General features: G+C 38.5%; 1 protein-coding gene across 2 annotated transcripts in view; it reads right to left on the reverse strand.

Moving 5' to 3' along the window:
* Positions 1 to 2,332: 2,332 nt before the first annotated feature.
* Positions 2,333 to 22,104, reverse strand: part of myo1g (myosin IG) — a 54,950-nt gene continuing 35,178 nt past the window's right edge. For both annotated transcript variants that reach the window (XM_088090147.1, XM_088090148.1), the window contains 2 exons: positions 20,084 to 20,241; positions 2,333 to 3,067 (listed from right to left, as the gene is read on the reverse strand). In XM_088090147.1, the coding sequence (XP_087946273.1) occupies positions 2,905 to 3,067; positions 20,084 to 20,241 (321 nt within the window). In that variant the 3' untranslated portion in view covers positions 2,333 to 2,904. The remainder of the gene's footprint in view (positions 3,068 to 20,083; positions 20,242 to 22,104) is intronic.

The raw sequence follows: 22,104 nt of genomic DNA on the forward strand, positions 1-22,104 counted from the left end.
GTGTTCATCTTGGCAAAATTGTGTATTTTTGTTAAATCTTGTTATTTCCAGCTAAGCTCCTACAATAAGTCTAAAATACACAGTGTAAACAAAACTGTTCATTCTGTTAAGTGCACAACAAATAACTGGAAAATAAGCGCTCTTACCGTTTTGTTGTGCAGTGGTACTTGTGATGCTCTTCCTTTGTGCTGTAAGTTGAGCCTTTCTTTTCCCGGGAAATGGTACCTGGTGACAACCAGAGCAACATAATTAAAGCAAGGCTTTTAGGGACCCAGTTTAACACCGATGGTGTCATTATTCTATAGACTTTATATTGTGCAACTAACATTTACTTTATAATGAGTTAAAGCTAGGGTCCCCACATATCTTAATGGACACATTTTTCATTATTTTTCAAAGATGCTTTCCTTGCGTTTTTCAAAGATTCAAACTGATTCAAACATAATACAAGCGTCCCACGTGACAGTGATTGGCATTTTTTACAGAAAACATGCATTTCAAAAGGTTAAGAAAAAAATATAGTTTCTGTAAGAATCGCTGCAAAACAAAACAGAAAATTGAAGAAAAAAGCATTCCAAACCTGTTTTCTTAAAAAAACAAACATAAAACAACAAAGGAACCCTTCCAAAAAATAAGTTACTAAAATGTTTTACATTTTCTAAAAGAAAAAAGAAAATTGCAAATTTTTCGAAAAAATACCAAATACTTTTGAAGAAAACATTGGCATGTTAACAGAGACAACATATTAAAGCAATGTAAAGTCATTGGCTACAGATAATAAATTCATTTATTTTATATTATTGATTAATGTAACTTAATTTGTTACATACAACACAATTCCATAACTTTTCCAAAATTTTCAATTACTTTTTGCTAATAAATGTGATTGAGAAATTCAGTGACTTTTCCAGGTTTTCTTTGACTGTGGGAACCCTGTAAAGTGACAAACTTTGCACTGAAACTAGGATCTAACAAAGACTGAAGTGAAAACCAGGACTTAAACACAAACTTACCTGATGAAGGGATGAAGTGCAGGTGGAGAAAAGGGGCGAAGCAGCTCAGGTGAGGAGAAGAAGGTGATGATGCAGGAGGATACTCAGGGAGCTGACTGGCTGTGAAAACATCTGGAGCAAGAAGGAAGCTGACACAGCTCAGGTGTGTAACTGGGCAGCGCAGGAAAACGGGAGAGGAAGAACACAGTAAACAGAAACCCCAAAGATAGACTAATTAAAAAAGGCAACTTTAATGACTCCATGGTTTTACAGACCGAAAATTCTTACAGGGATAGTTTACCAAAAAAATGAAAATTCAGTCAATATCTACTCACCTTCATGTTGATGGAAAGTCTGGTGGAGTTTTATAGTCCACAAAACTCGGCTGGAGTTTCACAGGGAATAGGCTTTGCACTCATCTCCAAAACATTTAAAGCAAAAGGTGACCAGGATTTAAGTTTTGAATAAATACATAATTAAATAACAAACTGTCTTCATACTGCTCGTGTGAAGTGATCCAAGTGTCCTGAAGCCCAGACGTGCCAAATAGTTTTGAAAAACGTTCTTAGCCGGGTCAAAAAATGAAAGGAGCTGACATCTAGGTATGATGGGCGGTCCGCTAACTTGAATGAGGATAAAATCATGCAATCGTGCGGCTCTTCTTTGCTTTCCAAGTGTCATCAGACTGAGGGATCAAATTCTGATAGTTAAACGAGTCATTTCGCGGGGGTATCGACGCTCCTATAAATTGATCTACTGCTTTACAGACATTTCTTTCGCCATCATTATGTAAGAAAATACAACAGTAAGTAAGAAAATATGTTAGTCTTGATTTTGTTGGTGTAATTTGGGTAACAAAACATTTCTTTGACTTTCTTTGACCGCATTGAACATCTTTGCTCGTTAGAGATTTTAAATTTCAGTCCTCAGAGATGCCGTGTAATGTCTGCAGTGTCCGTGTGTTAATCACCTCAGCTGATCTGATCCAGAGGACACCGAAGGGACAAGAGAGGAAACAGCTCTTACGTCAGAGTCCAGTTTTCTCTGCTGCAGTTCAGTTTGGATTGAATGTCTCTTCCTGCAGGGCGGAGAAGTGCTACGAACAAACACAACAACTTTAACTGATGCTGTAAAATGACTGTTTCTGTGCAGGAAATCATCTCCACCACAGAGCAACACTGGGAGGCCCCTGACCTCTTTCATTCAAATTTTCACATCTTCTTTCAAAGCCCCAAAGCACATTTGACAAAAAACATTTTAATCACTGTATAATGTCGACTTGTCAACAGCGCGCTGTCTGTTCATGCAGCAAAGCATCGGGGAGAAATTAACACACTCGCTTCAGTAAATCTTGAATAATTTATTTTCTTTCTTCTTGTTTCTTTTTTATTTCTTCTGACATGAAATAATTGTTATAGTCACCCTTTTTAAGGCAACAGCACAAAAAAGTAGCTCTCATTTCATTAAAATTCAACTCAATGTACAAAAATATATCTGAAATGTTTTCTCCTCGTTGTTTTGATGCATTGTAATGAACAATTCGTCATTCTAAAAGTGCACTTATTTCCATTTTGGTTCCATCTGGTCTTTAAAAAATATCTTCTGTAACATTATGAGCAAAGACAGTATCATGTACGTGTGTCCTGAGTCTCTACAAAAACAAAATAATCTCTTAATTTCTCTTTCCAACACTTTTGTGAATGTCCAGTAAACATCATCCCTCTGCAGCTCAGAAAAAAGGCTTAAGAAAAGCAGACTCTGCTCTTTACGCATAACAACTTTTGTAAGAAATATCTAAACAATCTGTAAAAGTAAACGTTTGTTTTTAAGGCAAAATCAAGGGACCAGTTCCCTAAACGCAGGGCGTCCAGATCCTGGGATTCAGCTGCTGGTGCTTCGGTTGGACGGTCTGTTAGTTAGCAGGAACGAACAGGATGAAACCATCTCGGCCCTTCTTGAAATCTGCGTTGGTTTGGCCCGGTTTGGTTTCTACGGTGACGCTCTTCAGTTTTCCTCGCATGTGTAGCTGCACGGCTAAAGGGCAAACTTTAACTGGGAAGTGGACTTTTCTTATACTAGAGAAGAAAAAGACAAAAACACATTTTTTTTGTATTATTATACTTGATAAAAAAGTTTCTTCCCTAAAATTCTAAACTTCGCTACCCCTGCTAAATGCCCCTCCATTGCTCTTAATGTAAAATACTCATTTATGTCAATGAGATCAACACACTGATGGATAACATGAACTGCAGTGCTTGAAAATAGTGTCCTCATTTAAACTTCAATTTTGAAATAACTGTGCTTCAAAAGTTTTAGATATATAAGTCAATTTTGTGTATTTTAAGGAAATTTTCTGGTAATTCACCAAATTAATCAATGTTTATTCTTCTGCACTGAATTGATGCCGTGTCTACAGTGTACGCTGTCTGTAGCCTGCAACATAGCCTGACGTGCAACTCCCCAGAAATGTAACTACACATCCCAGCAATGCAGATGTTCTTACATCTTACTTCATTAATCCCAGCCCAATACATTAAAATGCAACAAAACATTAAAATACAATGACAACAATTACGCCACGACAACACACATTAAAACACAGAAACATGAGATTAAAAACAACAACAGATCAAAAACAATGAATGAACATGGATAGCGTTTAATATACACAGGCCTTGCAAAAAGATTTTTTTATTTCCCTTATCCAGTTATCCAGAGAAACTTACAACTGAACCAGACTGGAGCAAACTGTTTCTACAGGCAAACAAATTACCCGCCAACATCGACCTGAAATCACAACATCACAAGTAACTGTGCTGCCCGCTGTGTTATTAATCATCCCTCGTTTTCATTTTTCTGGCTCCTCTGACCCACAACTCTCTGCGCAGCAGCAAAGGCGTCACATCGACTGAGCCGCACACAGATGACAGCTCATCAACAGCTGATTGACAGCTGATAGAAGCTGCAGTGACTGATGGCAGTGCGCTGAAGTGACTGACGGCCAATCCAAAGGTAATAATTGGACTATAAATTGTTTAAGTAGACAAAATAATCATAGCCATTACTTATAACAAAAAAATAAAGCAAAAAAAAAGATAGAGAATTGCGTATGCAGGCTATTTTAATCAATATAAAATGCTAGACTCCACACTGCATACAGTCATAACTTAAAAGTTAAACATTGCAAAACAGCAGAGCTCGCAGGGTCGCCCTCCGTTTCTGGTAAGTTTAGGGAACGGTGTGTTATTTTATCTCCAAGGTAACAGATATGTGAGCATGAGGGTCAGAGTTCAGGGATCAATGTTAGGAAGAAGTAGTATGTCCTAAATGTACACTCCATGCAACAGTACATACTCAAATACATGCATATTAACAGCAAATGCAAGACCTAGCTTTTTAGTTTGGCTTTTAATTGAACTTCACACATTTGTTTTTTGACTATGTATTTATACATTTTAGTCAATTTTTTAACATTTATATCTATTGCTATACGTTGTGCTGTTATTCTTTCATTTACCTTTTATCTACCATTCAGAGTATTTGAATGAATTAATTATATATTCATTATTATTATTATTATTTATTTTTATCTTTTATATATAGATTTGAGCCTGCCTCTGGTGTTTACTCACTTACAGTAGCATCTCCTCAGTTCCCAGTTTTAATGAGTACTCGTTTTTAGTGCTTTAATTAATTAAAAAGTCTTGCTTTTTGTGTACTTGTGTGTGTGTGTGTGTGTGTGTGTGTGTGTGTGTGTGTGTGTGTGTGTGTATAAGGGGTGGGGGGTGGCGTTCTGGTTTTATTGTATGAAGTACTTTGTGTTACAGTTATGCTTGCATGAAGAGTGCTACACAAATAAAGTCTGACTGACTGATTGACTGATTAACTGATTGATACTTTGTACTGCAGCTGCAGTTTCTACTCAAAAGAAAGACTTTGTGATTTGAAACGCACCCTCGGTCTAATTAAATATATTTTGTTAGTTTGTTATTGATCACTTCACACTTTCCTGGTGCTGCTGGATGTTTTCGACTGACCGCAGTCTCATCCATAGTGCAAGTGCTCTGGTGTCACACACCCACAGCCGCTCTGCTGACAGCTGGGACCAGGAAGTGTGGCTCTGCTTGCTCGACAGGCCGGTCGCTGCACAGTCAGCTGAAGATGATCCACTGTGAAGTCGCTGCTTCCCCTCGGCCCCCGGGGGACTCTGCAGCCTCAGCCCGGCCGCGGCGACCCCACAAACACAAGCTGGCTCGGCACATGGCTCTGCGGTGTGCATACAAAGAGCCTCACTCTGATCCACGAACGTCACAACCCGACACCCAGGAGACAACGAGAGCATCGCTGATATGCCCATTTCTCCTGTGAACATATTCAGATTGTTTGTCTATTCGCAGACGCACTTTGTATGAACCCAACTTGAAGGCTTTAAAAAAAAGCAGATGCAAAACAATGTTTGCCAAGCAGCTATTTGTGGAGACTTTAATGTTGATAATGTGACTGATAAGCAGAGCTGGCTCATGCATACAGTAAAGGACACCTTGGCAACTGTCCGCTTCCTTTGGCAACTGCACCAAAACGACTGTCCTGTCCTCTGCAGACCGACGGGGCCCCCTCAGAAACACTGGCTGAGAATCAGATGAAGTCCCACTTTTTGGAAGGTGAACTTAATTTAAGCAGATTGCATAATATTTCAGCTGTTATGTAACAGTGCTGGCAATCTGATTTAGTGCAGTAGATCCACACACCAGGTGAGAGCATCACACAAAATCTGAGAACAGAGACGGAGCGAAAACACGCCACTCTAAACAGGTATTAAAATATACACTGAATAATGAGTCTGCTCTGTAATGAGATGTATTTTAACAGTTCAAGTCACGAGCGTGTTGCACGTGAAAGTGAGGCGCTTACCGATGAAATGGAGTATAAACTGTACGGTATATAAAACCAGATTAATGGCTTTATTCAGGGTTCCTACAGCTTTAGGGGTGTTACATTTAAGACTTTTTAAGACCTTTATTATGAAAATCAGAATGAAATTTAGAAACAATTTAACAATAACTGTAAGCTGATGTCAGTAACATAAAGTGTGGGACAGTTTTGCTGAAATATTTATGGCAACGTTAAAAAACATTTGGAAAAATCTGGTGTTTGCTGGCAAGTTTTCTTGGTGATTTTGGTTTTTCACTCTACATGTCAGATTTCACTGCCCTGATTCCCATCGTGCAAAGTTTGAAAAAAACTTTTGCATAAACTACACAAACAGCTGGCTGAAGTCCTTTCCTCAAAGTACAGGAGAATTTTTCAATCATTTTAACTAACAAACAACCATGTGAACAACATGAAAGGCATAATATTTTCATTAATCTAACTTTTATTCTGCATGCTCACTGCCGCATCAGAGGGCGTTTCATGAACTGGAGGTAAAGAGATGAAGGCACATAATCAAATTTCCCAGACCTGGGCCGGCTCTGTCACAAGAGCTTTAACAAGGTCATTATTTGCACAATCCTTCCTTAAATGCATATGCAACCATGCAAACACTCACACAGATGACAAGCAAACTGTGACTCAAGCCCGGTGCATCTGCTCGACAAACACAGTCAGACGTGTTTGGTGGTTGAATGCGTCACAAAAGTCTGAGTTAAGCCGTCTGTCCCCTCCCCGCCACTTCCTACTGAGCATTTGGTATCTACATACGACACATGACGAGCACATAAACAGAAAATTGGCATGTTCAGAGAGAGAAAGACAAAAATAACTGAACATTAACCACGTGCATCAAGACCTAAATCCTGCAACCCGATACTTTGTCAGGACCCGGCTTATTTAGGTCAAGATAAGAGAGGTCTGACAAATACAAGATGAGGCTCATAGCGCAGCATATTGGTCAAGGGAAATAATATTCTTGTCAAACTATCAAAACACCAGTTCATGGTTGATACACATTTTTACCAATAAATATCCATGACTTAGGCAAATTTTCAAGACCATACATTGTCTGAAATAACCATCAATATTCCTTATTAGTTTTTTTTTATTACTTTTTCATTTGGCATTGTTTTTCAAGAAAAAGATATATATATATATATATATATATATATATATATATATATATATATATATATATATATATATTTTTTTTTTTTACAAAAACGTTGTCCTTTTTTTACAAAAAGGAGATTGTTAAAGAAGAAAATTGATTTTTTTTTTTCTCTTCAAAAATCCTGGAAAATTACATATCTTATCAAAGTCTGAAACTTTGACAACATAAATTATCGTTGTTTTTTTTTTGGATGGTCATTTAACAAATCGTGTTATTATCAAGGTTTGGGAAACAAAAGATATATTTAGTTTCTCAAAACTTTTCCATGCTTGGAAATGTCTATTTGCAAATTCCATGACTTTTGTGTAAAAAGCTAATGTATTTCAGGCAAAAATTCAAAAACTGTCTCTTCAAGCGGCCACATTATTTGCTTTCCTGGTGTTAAATGTTATTGGACATGTTTCCAGATCTGTGTCACTGTTCATCATAAGTCACTCCAACAGGTGTGGCCTTGCTCTCTTTTTTCCACTTGGCCCCCCGTCTGCCTCCAACTCTGCCTCGCCTAACCCCCTAAACCAGCTGTCTGGCCCGCTGCAGCAGCGACGAGCCCAACACGGAAACCCACTGACCTCCACGGGATTTTGATTTTGTGAGTGATACTGATCTCATCGAACCGGCGACCACAAGAGAAACCCGACACCAGCAGAGTGTGGAGGACAGCTTCTGTGGTGCAGCAAAGTGCAGCTTTCTGCTGCTGAAGACGCCCACGATTAAATACGGCCGGCTGTCACTCCTCATGTGAGCGCTTCCGTTCAAACACAGCGAGGAGATAAACAATAACAGCTCGCTATTGTATAAAAATGGAAGTTGTGTTTAATCTGCAGGATTTATGCTCAATGCACAGCCAAAAAAATGTTCAAAAATCTTCCCCTGTGGTTGTGCATAGAGATAAAGCTGGAGATAAGATGACTATAAGGGAGGAGGCCGGGCTGGATGTTACTGGACACGGAGGTTAACATCCAACCAACAACAAACATGGTTTCTTTTAAGGAGGCCACAATCATTTCCTAACCTTAACCAAGTCGTTTTAGCTGCCCAAACCTTCAGTAACCTCACCCTAACCTTCAAATGAAAGATGAGAACTCACAAATGACCTGTTTTTTTCCACTTAGGTTTGAGTGTTGTTTTTTTAAGGAGAGCTGTAACTGCACAGAAAGACACAAAAAAGTTATTTCAACATTTTTAACTGTTTTTACTTCACAGCTGCTAACACCATTTTTGAGTTTTAGGGCAACTTGCTCAGTTAAAATAATTATGAAGCTTGATTCTTACATTTCCTTTGAAGATTTTAAACTGTCACTTTAAAAAAGGTTTTCTATGTAGCAAAGTAGTTCTCTTGATCTGAATTGTACAGACTAAATAAAGGATCTGGACGTTGACCGTTTTGTTTTGAAAGTAATAGCTTTCTTGCAGTTATGACATGTGATATTAAGATGGAGGGCTAAAAGTCATGACTCCATATACTGCACACATTTAAAACACAAGAATGTGACTGCATAAAAGGGTGCGGATGAACCTGCAGGCAGCATGGTTCATGATGAATGTGAACCATAAAAACAAAGGAAAGTGATTTTTTTCCCTCAATTTGACCAATTTGAAAATGTTACATGGCGAGCCAGATGAAAACGAACCAGAGTCTGGTGCATTAGAACTATTTTGTGAGTGGTTGGTCCATGGCCGTAGAACAAAAGTAGTACCGACTGCTGTCGTCTTTTTGGTTGGGTAAGAAAATGTGCTTAAGAATTCCTGTCTATTTATATTTTAAACTATTTAACTCTGTTAATAGATGCACAGCTGGCGTCAGGCTACAGGCTCGCAAACATTAGCTACTATTTTTTACCTGACTTAACTATGTTAACCATTCCCAGAAGTCAACATTGTTATCAGACCAAATTGTAATTGCAGGGCAATACCAACTCAAGACACGATCAACGTTGAACTAACGATAATGTTAGACTTCTGATGGGAGTTTTTGATCCACAGCTGCCACCATTTCTCTGAGTTTTTTTTTTTTTAAAACTTATCTCCATATACATATTTTTTGGACTCTGAAGCATTTTCTCAGGCTACCAGAGTCATCGTTATTAAAAACTGTAATCACACTCGAAGATGGAAAACTATTCATATGGTGCTTTTTTCACTTGGATCTGCAGAAGCACAGACATCTCATCTAACTGTAACAAGCAGATTTTCTAAAATGTCAAACTTCTCCTTCAATACAGAAGGAAGTCACCCATCAGAGCCCCTCCCCTTCTCCCCACAGCTCCTCTTTCTCCCATCCCACCCGACCTGACACCCACCCGTCATCACCAGCTTCCAATTTCCCCTCGCAATCTTAATTAGCACTTCCCCAGCTGCCTGGCAACCATCTCTGGGGCAACAGCAGCATCTGCGCCCGGTTAGCGAGGGCCAATGAGGCCACTTGAGTTCTTGGGTGTGAGGTCGCGGGGGGCAGACCATCACGGGGTGGTTTGGCGTCATGGTGTTAATCATCCATTAAAATTACCATCACCGTCATCAGTAACAGTGGGCCTATCGAAACCAGCTGCACCCTGCGTCTTGAGTCTCGTCAGGGGGCATTCTGGGAAAAATGAGTCATAGTGTAACAACAGTGGAGCGAATGCAAGTAGAGTGAATTCGATAAACGGTGCAAATATACTTGAAGGTGCAACACTGTGATCTGCGGCTTGAGTCATAAATGTGTGTCATCATGTGTGACGTACTTCAATAATAGCACCGGCTTCAATAATGCCCTCAGAACTGATTAATTCTCGAGACCAGCGACACGTTTCTGAGATAACAGCAAATCAGTTTAACAGTGAGGGAGCTTGCAGAGGGTGAGCCGGGCGTTTCATCAAATTGATTATCAATAAGATGGTCGATCACTATCTGGAGTTTTTAGGCAGCAGAAGCATCAAACATGTAGTCAGCGATGGTTTTTTTGACTCACAATGTCGATCAATACATCAGCGGAGTGACGACAGCAGGACATAAAGCGTAATTCTTTTCACAGATGGATTGCCGTGTATTACTCGACACTACAGTGAGACTGTTGTGAGGAATGAAAACGTTCCTGAAGAATCCATTTGTTCCACTTTGAGGTTGCTTTAAAGGCAGCACGTGTGTTTGAATCCACAAAGAGGGCCTTTTGATGCTGCTGCAGTTTTGAGGTCAGTATCTGGCTCTGTAAGAGTGCGCCCAGGAGGCTTTGAGATGCTCGAACAGAAAGTCCCCGAGATTAACAACCGAGCCACTAGTCAGGACGTCGTTTATAAAAATCTGCTCCTCCACAGACAAAGTCTTTGATGTGAACTTATGAGAATGAGCTCATCAGGAAAATATGATGTTCTTTATCTCTGAGTCCTTTACAACCCATCACATCATCCTGTTAATCCTTCCTCCACATCATATCGCTATTCATGTCTGCCTGGACCTTCTTGGAAAATCAATCAGTGCAAATGTTTTTTCTCGACTACAAATGTGTAGTTTAACAGAAAATGCTGCCAATCATTTTCAATGGCATATTTAATATGTTTTTTAAAAATAAAAACAATATTCTATCAGTAATAATCACATTTTGTGTACAAAATTGGGAAGTGTATTCACTGACCTGCTAAAATATGAGTTAAAACTGCATTTTAAAGCTTTGCATTAATGTCTCACCAGGAATTTAACTTGAGTCTTCATCTCATTTTTCACATGGTTCCTCCGACACACTGCACGTATGAGGTTACATCTTAAATGGTAAACAGACGTACTTTTGGTTATCTACTGTAGGAATTCCAGAGTATTTCATGAGTGCATTCTTAAACCTCATTCGGACGGGATTTTTCTCCATACAACCTGTGCTGGTCAGACCGCATGTCTATGAGTTTTCAACCCTCATCACAGCCCTAATTTGCTGTTTTTTATCGTCTAACTCACTGGTTCGCCTGTTCAGAGAGACAGTTTGCATTTAAAAGTGTATTTCTGTGCCTTGTCATCTCAGTGTCAGGTTTAGGTAGCGAAGAATTACATGCATTTAGGATTATTTAATCAGATTACAAAAAATAAGTAACTATAATTAATCCAGATTACATTTGAAAGAAATCTATATTTAGACTTTAGTTACATTGCCAAGATTTACTGATAACACTTTTTATACATCTTTAAAATATGGCAGTTTTAAAAATATTAACATTTTATGATATCCTATGTTCTGCGCAAACTGCATTTTATTTGAATTCAAAATATTTTGAGATGTTTAAAGAGAAATAGAACATTTGTGGAACTCAAGTGTTCACAGCTGTGTTCATTTTTTTAGTATAGGGAACAATATTTTCAGTATTTGATTTTGAGGTAATCTAATAATATTCTATTTAGCTGTCTTTGTTGATAAAATTACAGCTTAATATTACTGGAACATCATACTTAATACAATACTTGGTATTGTACTGTCATGAAGGTCACATGGGTTTCCCGGCATAGCTCTTGTAATTCGCCAGCGGCTAAAATGACATCTGTGAGGACAACTTTTACTGTTTTACTACCCACTTCCTGCTATCATATTGATCCTCTGTGAATTAGGCTTTTGTAAGTCACTTTTTTATCCACAAGCAGCAATATAGCGGTGAGGATGCAGTAATTTGTGTCGGTATATGAAGACAGAATCAGCAAAAAGAGTTTATTTGTGCTGTTTAGTGTTAGAAATAAGTTTGACTGCACATTATATGAAACATGTACGCATGAAACAAGGTTTGTGTCCACTTGAAAAACTGCCGGAGTCTGTTTTCTTGTTTATTTTGTTCATGGTCTAAATAAACATTTGCCGCTTTTCATACACCAACAAAAAGTACTGCATCCTCGCTGCTACACCGCCTCCTGAGCATTCATGTATTAGCATGTAGATTTATGTAAATTTAGAATATATGTACGTGTTCATCGTGTTTCTCCGATGTTGAGTTTGTCAGCTCGGTGACAATCTGTGTCAAGCCTCGTCAGATGAGTAGAGACACCACCAAACTAAAATGTGTATTGCTGTGGCACTAATCTCAAAACAATTGTCTTCACTAAACATTTACAAAACCTTGAAACCCAGTTTCAGTAGAAAATCATTATCACCAAAATACTCTTCATACTTATACTGCTGGAACTTGTCTGAAAGGTTTGACTTCGAGTTAATTTTGTGCTGGACGAAAGTGAAGGTTTTGACCTCACAGAGGGGCGGCATTCATCATCTACAATCTGAAGTGGAAGAGACACAAAATCCTACAAACTGCAAAAATAAACAATTGTTTGCACTCTCTTTATGCAACACACTCTTTGCAGTTTGGGTGCAGGTAAAGAGTTGATACACACTGCAACAGCATGAGCAGGATAACTTTAACAGAGCTATTGTCTTGCTAAGATTGATAAACTATGTATTTAAGTATTTATAACACCATTATCTTGATCTGATATGTGTCAGTATTTTCTCAATATTCAGAACCATTTTTGTTAAACTTATGTTCATTAAGTTGAGATAAATGTTCTTTTAGTTTAACATGTTATAAATTGACAAAAATATATAGCTTCTTAAATAAGTCAGAACTTACTGTGTGACCTTAAAATATAATATTAGCATGTGGGCACGAAAACTGTGAACCGTCTTATCTCAAAAAGAGCATTTGGCCACAACATTAAAGTCAGACACAGATGAAGCACTGGCTCTACATTTGGTGCCAGCTCTACTTACAGATACTGAGCTCTAATATGCTTATATGTCATGCAAATGTATGTGTGAGGATAAAAACGTATTTAAATTATTCACACATGTGCTGATGGCAGTCAGTCACAAGCTGCAGACCAGCTGTAATCATCAGAGTCAGGCTAAATCACTGAACCACATGAGCTGCCAGCTGTATCACAAGAAAATAGGTCAGTGTTAAAATACTACTATTACTACTACTGTTTACATACACCTAGAGTAAAAGCTGTGTCAAAGTTACTCTCAGTGGTGGAGGAAGTATTCAGAGCCTTTGCTTAAGTAAAAATACTAATACCACACCGAAAAATACTCCACTACAAGTTAAAGTTCTGAAACAAAATTTTTATTAAAGGAGAAACTAACTTATATAGTTAGAAAGAAAGCCTTCGCCGTTTGATAGCATTTGGAAGAGGTTTTTAAAAATTTGTCAAAAATGGGGATATTAAAGAGGCATTGGAGTTAGGTAATGGTGAATATGTCAACTTACTGTGAGGAATGTGTAATGTATAAAACTCTGATTGATGCTGTATTCATGTATTTTTTCATTTATTTATTCAATCATTCAGCAGTTTGTTTGTTTTTTAAATTACTTATTAATTTATTAATGGCCTTTTGAATGTCAATTTGTGTTTAACTTCCTGTCTTTTTTAAAACATTTTTTTTAAAGTTCAGTTGTTTTGTACATTGTATTGTATGTTTAAATGTATAACCACTTAAAAAAAATAAATATATGTATACATATGTGTATATATATATATATATTAACCAGGTATGTGAGTATAATCAGAAAAATCACTTCTGTAAATGGAGTCTGTGGGGTTGGTGATGGTGATTTCGGGGCTGAGTTTGGTGAAACAAAAATGATTTTACTCTTAAACAAAAAGGATTGTCACTGTATGGACTCATACAGTGACGGTTACATGTAATGATAATCTGAGCCTGTCAGTGGTAAAACAGAAACTTTTAGTGGATGTAAAGTCACAGTGTGAGGATGCCCCGTGTGGTTACACTGCAGCCTGTTTCACAGCTGCCTGTTGCAGTGGACCAATACAAAATTTGTTGTCTCCGTTCACCACTTAGATCCAAAAACATGGTAAAATAGGTTCTAGGTTGCAAAATACCAAGTACAATACTTTAGTAGATGTACATAGTAACATTACACCACCGGTTACTCTCCATACGATCAAAACTGCACCAGCAACTGATCCTGAGCCATGTGTGAAACCAAATTTAGAACCAGTCAGAAGCTGTGGGGTGTAAAATAAATAAATAAATAAAAAGACAAAACTGAGGGCAGGGGGTGAGCGGAGGGGACGAGCTGACCGTGAAGAGTTCAGAGCATGAGCTGCCTCTCCGGCCAAGAGACGAACACATTTAGGACAACCACTGAGGGAGAAAAAACAGGGGAGGAAGAGAAATAGAGGAGGCTATTTCAGGCTTCGGATGACGCCTTTAACGACCTAAAAAGTGAATTTAGAACAGAAAGATTCTTCACTAACCGACAAACTGTTGACATCCGACGAGATCAAACAACAAAGTCAACAAGTCCTTCACATCACTAACAGGTCACTGTGTGTCTTTGGTCATTAAAACCACATCACAAGACCACTCGCAGATGCTTTGAGGTTAATGAAATCAGGTTTTTTTCTCCTCGTTTTCTTGCTTCTTTCCCAGAAGGGAGGGGGTGACCCAGAAGACTGCTATTAATGCAACACCGTCCCAGGTCTTTCCATATTCATAACTGAAAGTGCTGATTTAGGAAATGCTGGAGAAGGGGAGAGAAGCTGAGAGAAGAAAGAGAAAAGAGTAAATGAAAACAAATAACAGGCTGGAGGAAGAGTCGCTGTTTTACCCAGGAGCTAATGAAGTGGCATTTTCTAAAACGTGAGGTGTTAGCCGGTCAACACAAATCGCATCTGACTGGATAAATTCATTAATACAACCTCGAGGGCAGCATGATTCGTCCAAAAAATATATTAATGATTTACAGAAAGAGAAAAGTGGGTTTTTGATATAATTAAGGTGTCACTTTTAATCTAATATTGTGCTAACAAGAGGAAAAAAGGGGTCTTAGTGAAATGCACCATTAGTCCCCCTGCATGCCCTGTTGGTAAACTAGACTAATGTTGTTGACTTTGCTGATGTAAAGCAGAGCACACTAGTGACTGTGCTGAACTAAGAGTCTTGACACCAAACTATAATATCAATATATATATGTTGTGTATTGCAATATAACCTTAAAATATCAGGATAATATTTTAAAGCCATATCGCCCAGCCCTAACTCTGAGTTGAAGTTTTTCAACTTGAGGCGCTCAGTAATGCAAAAGCATTTAGCACAACGCTTCACTCTCCCTAAAAATATTTACATTTAAAGATGCTAACGGCTGCTAAAACACACTCTGTCTGATGGAGGCCTAATGCAGCCGAGGCACCACAAATAAAACAACAACAAAAATACTATAATAAAGTTTAGCGCTGGGCAACGTGGGTTGCATTAAGTGAATGACTTGCTAAATTTGTTCAAAGAGATAAGGTTCTTGATGATTATGTGACTTGGCCAAGAAATTAACTGTTTTTCATGTCAATGTTTTTTTTTAAAAAATGGTGCAAACTAACTGCTACAATTTTTGGTGAAGCATCACAGCAGATATAGAAACTTCAAATCCATCCAGAAAACAGTTTCTGTGATCAATAAGATAATAAAATCCACAAATTGCCTTTTAAGTAAAGAATCCTCCTCAATCTCTTAAGGCCGGGGCAGATCATACCCTAAATCCTACTTTTAGCCCACTCAAACTCCCCCAGCTGTCCCAGCAGATGGTCCATGAGTCTACCCCCCCCCCAAACACACACGCATACACACACACACACACAGAGTAAACATACCAGCACACACACCTCATTCATAGCGACAGCTCAGAGCCAGGTGACAGGAAGAGAAAGCAGGAGCGAGACAGGACGAGAGGATGAGGGAACGTACAGGAAAGAGGAGAGAGGGGAGGATGAGCTCTGCCGAGGGAACAAGACACGGATGTGACATGACAGAAAACCAGACAGCTTGTCTTCGCTCGTCCTCGCCGACAACACAGAGCAGCTTTGAAGTCAGATTTTACCTTGTGCCTCTAACGCTACCTCCTCTGACCCACTTTTGTGCAACTAACTGTGCCACCGAACTCTCACACACTCACAGATCCACTCTCTCCTGTTTGATTTCCTGAGATGAGAAAAAAAAAACAAAAACACAATCGCTGCATTGACTGTTTCCTCCCCTGACCAATCTCCAAACCTCATAAACAAAAAATGACGTGCGCGTGACTCTTCAAGTCTGGGATCTCATTTCCTGACAGAGGGAAACACAAGAGGAGCGTGTTTGTGTGTTGTCATCCTCCTCCCTCCCTCCTCTCTCCCCTCGCACATGCTCACACACTTACACAGCTCACCCCTGATTTTGTCTCATGAGTAGAGGTCGCGACCCCCTCCATTCACCGCAGATGGTGGCACAAAGACAGGCGGAAAGCTGAAACTGACTCCTGATGGTCGATTTTCCTCTGCAACACACCCCGAGCAGAGCCACGCAGCTGCTGCAGGAACCCCGGGGATGCAGATATCCCCCTCCTCCCAAAACAGCCTCAAACCCAGACCAAAAGTCTAAGACTCGTTAAACCCACAAAAGCCTCGCCAGGGATCGTGGATCAGCTCGCTGAACATACACACAGAAAGACTCATAAAAGTAGGAACACACACCCTCATGCGGCTGCCGTCTGCCCGGCCTCTGAGCTGTAAAAACAAAATAATAACTGAAAATAAGAAGTTTCGTCACACTGATGAGAGAGAGAGCTGACAGCTCATTAAATGTTTCATCTCCACATGACACCAGAAATCACATAAAAACATAAAAGTGGCTCATGACAGTGAATGAGGCCCATGTTATTTACTGATATGTCATTTTTTTAAACAAACAATTCAGTTTTACTTACTCTACCCTCCCCTCACCTATAAATAAGGCAGATAAAATATCAGTAACCTCTTAGTATAATGCAATACAACTCAACAGCACTACAAAAATACAAATTATAGCCAACAAATTATTATATATTATAGTAAAGTTGTTTCAAAACACATCTATTAAACAGTTTCAACAAAATCTTTAAGAAGGTAAAATTTATTGCAGGTTTGTTGTATTTCAGCATTTCTTAACTAGATGTGATTATCAGATTGTTTCAATTGTTCCCAATGACGATGCGCTAACCAGCTCTGCGCGTGTGCAAAGAGGCTGAGGGATGTGTCACTTATTTCAAAAATCGCTCACTCCGGCTACATTTTTGCACTTTCAACCTATTATTAGAGCAAGGACAAGCTGCTGCTTAGGGCTCGCTCAGAGTTCAATAAGAATCCTGAATGTTGTAGTATATTTGGACTATTTTTCTCGTTCCATCTGTTCACTGCTCGCTGTATATTAGGCAAAAGTATAAGACCGCAGAGACTTTAGGTGTACCTAATAAACTGGTAACTGAGTGTATGTCACTTCCACGGCTGTAATCGTTTATTGTCATTATCTGCCAATTATTTTCTGCTTTGATTTTTACTATTTCTATTACTATTTCTGATGTTAATAGAGAAAACAATCAAGAAAATAATGTGCAGATAAATCAATAATGAAAACAACTATCAGCTGCAGCCATGATATTAATAGCCATGTAACTATACATCAACCTGGACCAATACATCGATTCAATGATCAACGATCCAATAAAATCGATGCAAAGTTAAAATATCAATACATCTTTAGGATATGCCTTTATTTTGAAATTTCCCTGGCATTTCTGTCATCAACTATTTCCAAGCACACCTCCTTCCTAAACATTTAAACAGTGCTGGCAGCCAAGAAAAAACAATACAGGTATTCTCTGATATCGCCTCATACTGATCACAGGTCCCTGAACTGAATCAAACTGCACTGTGGCAGTTTCAGTCATACCAACAAATATCGTACCCACTGAATTTAAATAGTAACCTGTGTTTTACGCCCCTAGTATTAACAGTTTAACTACATTGTTGACTCTGCAAACAGAACTTTTAAATCCAGGTCTCAATAAGTTTTGTTATTTATCTATTTCCAACAGATTTACGGGTAAAAAAATATAATAAATATTCTGATAGATCCAGTTTGGCCAGCATGAACTTTCAAGCTCTTTTTTGAAGAGTAACACCAAGAAATAATGAGTCTGAGCTATAAAGAAGCCAAAGTCTTCGATGGATTTTGGCAAAAGCACAAAGATTTTTAACCAGACGAGCTCCACTGTGTGTTTGAATTTTTATATCACTCATTATGTTCCTGGCAGCATTTGGCTGATTTAATAGTTTGGGAGACCAATCACTGCAGACTGGGTGCTGTCTCAGCCGGCCATACTTACAACAACACACACTCTCTCTCACACACACACACACACACACACACACACACACACACACACACACACACACACACACACACACACACACACACACACACTACAACCATAACAGTCTGCAGTGTGTGAAAACTTGTGCCATTCAAATGAAGTCTGGCAGAGATGAACGTGGGTGGATGTGAATCAGGTTTATAAACAGCGATGACAAATCAGGTTCCGAGTGATAAATGTGATAAATGTCAGCGTGACTGATTCATTTCACAGCAGTTATTCAGATCGGGGCGCGCACACCGACAACTACGACAGTGATAAATGCCAAGAGTATGATTTGCGTAATTGTTGTGCTGCATTAATAGACTTCATTTCAGCCGGGGTCTTTGACCGCTAACTCTGAGGCTGACGCTGAGTTGTTTATTCGTGTGACACCGAGTTACGAAAAGGCTGCATGTTTTTTCCTCCGAACAATTACTTCACAATCACTAATTAATTTCTCCTCATTGAAAGTTTTCTAATGAGAGGAATCAGCTGCTGTAGTGTTTGGTTCTAATGAAAAGCCGTCTCATCTTACAACAAACAAATAAAAGATCCGCATGAGCAAAAAAATTACAAAGTAATTTCTCTTTTCTTTTTCCATTTCTGAAATCTTTGCATGTTCCTGCTGTGCGTCTGAATCTTGCTGGGATGACCTAAATGAACTACCAAGACAGCCAAGAAACCTATAAATATCCAAAAGTTATGAAAAACTAAAGAAAGTCAAGACGATTTCATAAGAATATGTCTCTTGATTTTTGAAATATTTAGTTATATTGTTAATTTCATTTTCTAATTATATGTTTAGACTCTGTATCAATGTTCCGAAACAAATTCATTATATGCGAAAGACTTAACCACGTTCTGATTCTGGTTCAGGACTTAAAAATCTGATCAATTAGTGTTTGTATAAAGGTTAAGTACCAAAGGTTGTAGCTTCAGCTATCACCTTCTCAGTCTCTAGATGCTATGCTGCATTTTTGTTTTGTTCGGAATAATTCAAGATTTTGCTACTGGAAGTGTTCTGCTTTCCATTTTAGTACAAGTAGTACTAAACAATTTTTCTTGAGCTTTAGGTATCAGTTCATGCAGAGACAGGAAGCATTGGCTGAAATGCAGTTGTCGAACCCATCAGCTGTTGTCTGAGTTATCTTTATATTAGTTTTATTTTTTAAATTATCTGCATTCATATGCAAATATCTGTTTACAGAGATTAGCTGAAATGACCGACATACTGAAGAGGAAGTCTTGACTCGGATATCCGTTTGCCCCATCTGATCAGCCCGCAATATTGCCCCTAGTCCCCAGAGGCTTGTTATCCTCGACCGATAGCTGATAGGTTCCAGAGATTGCATTTTAAACAACCAAAACATGCCTCAAAGGCATAATTTCTTCCACTTGCATGCGTGGTCTTCAAACATTTTTACTTGCAGTACAATGAGTAATACAAAACAACAACAAGTAGCAATTTAGCGCACACACAAATGTAATATGTCCGTTTTATAAGAACATTTCTGTGTTTCAAATTTAGAACAAAACAATTTCCTACTACTTGAATGTCATTTGTTAGGATTGGAGAAAATAAAGTTAGAGTTTAATGACTGTATTGAGTTTGGTGTTTATAGTTACAGTCATAGCCTGGGAACCCTGAGAGTCGTCTTTATAAACAGAACTGCTGCCCTGAATCAAAGTGTGAGATGTCCCTGAAACTATCGAGCATCTTTAAAAGCCACAGTTCAAACAGAGCAGGAAGCCACAGGATGAAGTCAGTGAGGTTCTCACTGCTGAGGAAACAGTGTCTGGCTGTGTGAACTGACCGTGTGAAGTGGTCCACCAACGCTCCCACCAGCTCGCCTACTCGATCCTGGTTGGTGCACAGCTCCCCTCGCTGCAGACACAGCAGGACATCATCCTGGGAGGATGTGTGTAGCGCCACCATCTGGTCGACCCCGCTGGTCACACTCAGTCCTGTTAACTATGGTGAGAAACAAAACCACAAAATCAGACAGTGACACAACAACTCTGACTAACAACCACAGTAAAGGATAACCGTGTATTCTTCTGAGACTGTCCTACAAAATACGACCATATAGCGACGACCCATATTTAGGTTTTTTTGTTGAGCAGCACCTCTAGTGGCAGCTCATGTAGATGTAGCAGCCACTAGTTCCTCAAATCTTTGCAATTTTTTTGCTATACTTTTCAATTCTTTCAACTCCATGACCCCTTCTGCTGAAGCATGACTTTTCTATGATAGAGAAGCACCAGAAGACCAGAGGGGAAAAATGAAACCACGAGTGCTGAATGAAGAGAGAGGAAGGAGAGCCGGCATCAGGGCGAGGCTGACCCAATTTGGACCGAGAGCTGTTCCTCTAACAAACCTTCCTTTGGCTAATGTCCAGTCACAGGAAAATAAAGAGGATACGATGCGATTAAATCAGCAACAGGAAATCAGAGACATCTTCACAGAGACATGCTTAACCCCTAACATCCCAGATCAAGCTACTGGATGGACAGACCTTGTTTCAGAGCCAACAGGACACAAAATGATACACTATGATTCAAAAAATGCACTGCAGAAATTGTATGATGCCATCAGCAGCTGGTGATTTTAATCAACTCATCCTTTTACTCCAATATGTAGCAGGATCAAGGGCATATTTTTATTTTTAAACATAGTTTAAAAAATAACTAATAAATCTACCTTCTACCTTGTATTTACCGACTCTATGTAGGCACAACGACACATTTATCTCACAGTTGTAGTTACTTTGCTGAATGGTTAATATAATATGAAAATTTGTAGCACATAAACTACCCAACATTTTGTAATGTCACTAAAATTATCTCTAAGTACGATGATGAAATTCTGAATACACATCAATGCATCAGTAATAATTATGCAACAATATACAACAATACAATAATCAAGGTTTGTATGTTTCACAAATACAGTACATTCTACTAATCATATTTCTGTACTTTTACTTAACTCAGGATGCAGAAAAGAAGAAAGTACTGTTTAAAAGTTGCATTGCTTCTTTTAGTTAAGTAAGACACCTGACTGTTGGCTGAATAGAAGATATTCAGGGTCACACATAGAGCACAGAAAATTCATTTGTTTAACAATGTAGGGGACTGTCACGTAAATGTATAATACCTGTGAATTTAATACAGTACAGTACAGTATATCCTGGATCAAAAATCACCCCCTGAATTAAGACAGAGGATTATTTCTGCTCAGTGTGTAGGGTCAGAGAAAATCTGCCCGCGGTGCACGTGTTATGGAGGTGCAGCAAAGGGAGAGTCATATGGTGTGACCCAGTTGGAATAATGTACAGATTTACTGCAACCAGCGAGTAGAGAAATATTCATATATCGTACAGGGGTTAAAGTAGCAATACTACTAAAAATACTCTATTACAAGTAAAGGTCCTGCATTCAAGATTTTACTTAAGTAAATGCATAAAAGTAAAAAAATCAAAATACACTTTAAGTACCAAAAGTAAAAGTATGCATTATGCAAAATGAACCATTTTAGAATAATGTATGTTATCGGATTAAATTTACAAATACATTAATGAGTTAATCACTTCACTGTTGCAGATGCTAAATGTGAAGCTTTTTTCCATTATTTTATAGAGTGTTGGGTATCTTCATCTGTCATATATATCATAATTTATATCTTTTGTTAATAAAATGTTAATAAAAATGAGTCTGCAAAGTATCTATGCTGTCAAATAACTGTAATGGGGTAAAAGGTACAATAGTTGCCCCCAAGTATGATAAGTACAAGTATAAAATTTGTATAAAATGGAAATACTCAAGTAAAGTACCT

Source organism: Plectropomus leopardus, chromosome 17 (genome assembly GCF_026936395.1).
Source record: "Plectropomus leopardus strain MGB_pleo_1.0 chromosome 17, ASM2693639v1, whole genome shotgun sequence".
Lineage (NCBI taxonomy): Eukaryota > Metazoa > Chordata > Actinopteri > Perciformes > Serranidae > Plectropomus > Plectropomus leopardus.